Genomic DNA, 2,099 nt, shown 5'->3' on the forward strand with positions numbered 1-2,099 from the left:
GCCAAAAAGGGAGACGTTGATGAAAAGGCGATGAAAATGGCTTCTTTTTGGCTGACAGTAAGTATATTTGCCTATTTTCTTTTCTATTAAATAACATTTCTTTGGAGAGAAAAAAAACAGATGCTAAAGGTGTCATCTCCCATCTTTAGGAAAAGGATCTAGTCCCGAAGCTGTTTAAGGTCCTGGCTCCACGGTTTGAGAACCATTCTCAGGGGTACACACGGATGGCTCGCCTTCCTAACAGGGAGAACCTGGACAGAGCCAAGATGGCCGTTCTGGAGTACAAAGGGAACCCCTTTCCGCCTCTTTATCCTGTGAAAAGGGAGAATGAATTGACTCTCATCAACCAGCTGCTCAAAGGCTACAGAGAAGAGAAGACAAAGGAGCTGACTGCAAAGAACAATTGATTTCCAAATGGTGATAAACTGTTGCAAAGTGACTTGAGCATTTCTTTAGAAGAAAAACGGCTCATTTAGTCACCAAAGAACAGTTCTTTGAAACAATACTGGACTGAGTGCGAATTAATAAATGTTATTTCTTAAAATAACGTTTTTCTAATGATTTTGTCTCCAACATGTGTGCCCAAAACAGAATCACTCATTAAAAAGTGTTGAAGAGTTATAATCAAACAAAAAAATGAGAAACTCTTAAACTGTTATTTTTTTCTGCCATTTGGATAAAAAGGCAGGCAGGGGGGATATCATGGTATTAAACCGGTAGTAGTTTGTAATTACTACATTTTCTGGACTATAAACCGCTACTTTTTCTTAGGTTTTGAACCATGTGGTTTTCCAAAGGAGCAACTATTCTGTGGATTTTTCTTCCACTGCTCGGGGAGCTCTAACTGGAATTAGACTTAGAATAAGAAATAAGAGGAACAAAAAATCAAAGACGAATAGCCTACACTACTTTTTCTTTGGCAGATGGAACACGGCCGTCAAATTACTAACTGGTAATTATTTTCACATCCTCCATCATGGAAACCACACGAAGAAGTTCATATGATGCAAGTTTGAAGTTGACGGCAATCAAGCTTCTTATCTAAGAAGTAAATCGCACTGCTGCACACAAGCTTAGCATCAATATATCTAAAACGGAGGTGACAGGTACATACGTGTACATTTACAGTACAAAAATCGTTTTGTACATGCAGTAAATATAATTTTTCAGCATAGATATCTGCTACTTGTACATCTTTTTATTTTGCTCTAAAATAGAGTGGATCCTGTTTATAGACGGATGCGCTCTGTAGTCCAGAAAATACAGTACTTTGAGACATTCACCATAAATATGTTTGAAAATAATAAACTATGATATTAAAAAAGAGAATATTAAAAAGGATTTTAGTTTAACTTTGCTAGGAATGATGAAAAGAAATATAGGTTGTTATGTAATACAAATACGATTCAGTATTTCATCGGCTTTGTTCTCAATAAAAAGCTGTATAATTATGAAAACAGAAAATGTTGCTAAGAAAGACAAAACACTCAATACTGAGACAATATTTGGATTTAGTTTAAAGGATGAGTCAGTATGTTGGATCATCTTAGTATTTCACAGAGAATATTTGGGGAGTTTGATCATTTTTCTGTTTATGCAGCATCATCTTGAAATGTTGGGGTCCAATTATTTTACCTCATGTACAGCTAGTTAAACTGTTAAAACTAAAAGTGGTGTGTAAAAAGGATAAAAACACATTGTTTTTATGATCAATTTACAAAAAAACTCGGGTGGAGAATCACTTTCCAAGGACTCATTTAAATATTTTTTTGTAAAATGTCAATTTTACAGATTTCTGGTTAGTTCTGAACATTAATCTTGATTCAGAATGATTAAAAACAACCACATTTTTTTATTATTTATTTATTTATTTTAAATTATGTTTTTCTTTTTTCATTCATTATTTTATTTATTTATTATTTCTAAACCTATTCGCTTCACATTACTCGCTAACAAAAGACAAACTTTTATAGATTTGATAAATCAGTGGCTTTTTTTGTTTTAATTGTTACGTTAGATTCAATTCATTATTTTTTTTAACAGTTCTACCCCTTGAGTTGCTATTTGCAGCAGAATACTTCCAAAATGTAGTGATTTTC

General features: G+C 33.4%; 1 protein-coding gene across 1 annotated transcript in view; it reads left to right on the plus strand.

The window, feature by feature from the left end:
- Positions 1 to 561, plus strand: part of mrpl17 (mitochondrial ribosomal protein L17) — a gene marked incomplete in the record, with an annotated part of 1,476 nt that extends 915 nt beyond the window's left edge. Inside the window, 2 exon segments of the mRNA XM_024264058.2 lie at positions 1 to 57; positions 150 to 561. Coding sequence (XP_024119826.1) covers positions 1 to 57; positions 150 to 407 — 315 coding nt within the window.
- Between the last annotated feature and the right edge of the window lie 1,538 nt (positions 562 to 2,099).

Source organism: Oryzias melastigma, unplaced genomic scaffold (assembly GCF_002922805.2).
Source record: "Oryzias melastigma strain HK-1 unplaced genomic scaffold, ASM292280v2 sc00819, whole genome shotgun sequence".
Lineage (NCBI taxonomy): Eukaryota > Metazoa > Chordata > Actinopteri > Beloniformes > Adrianichthyidae > Oryzias > Oryzias melastigma.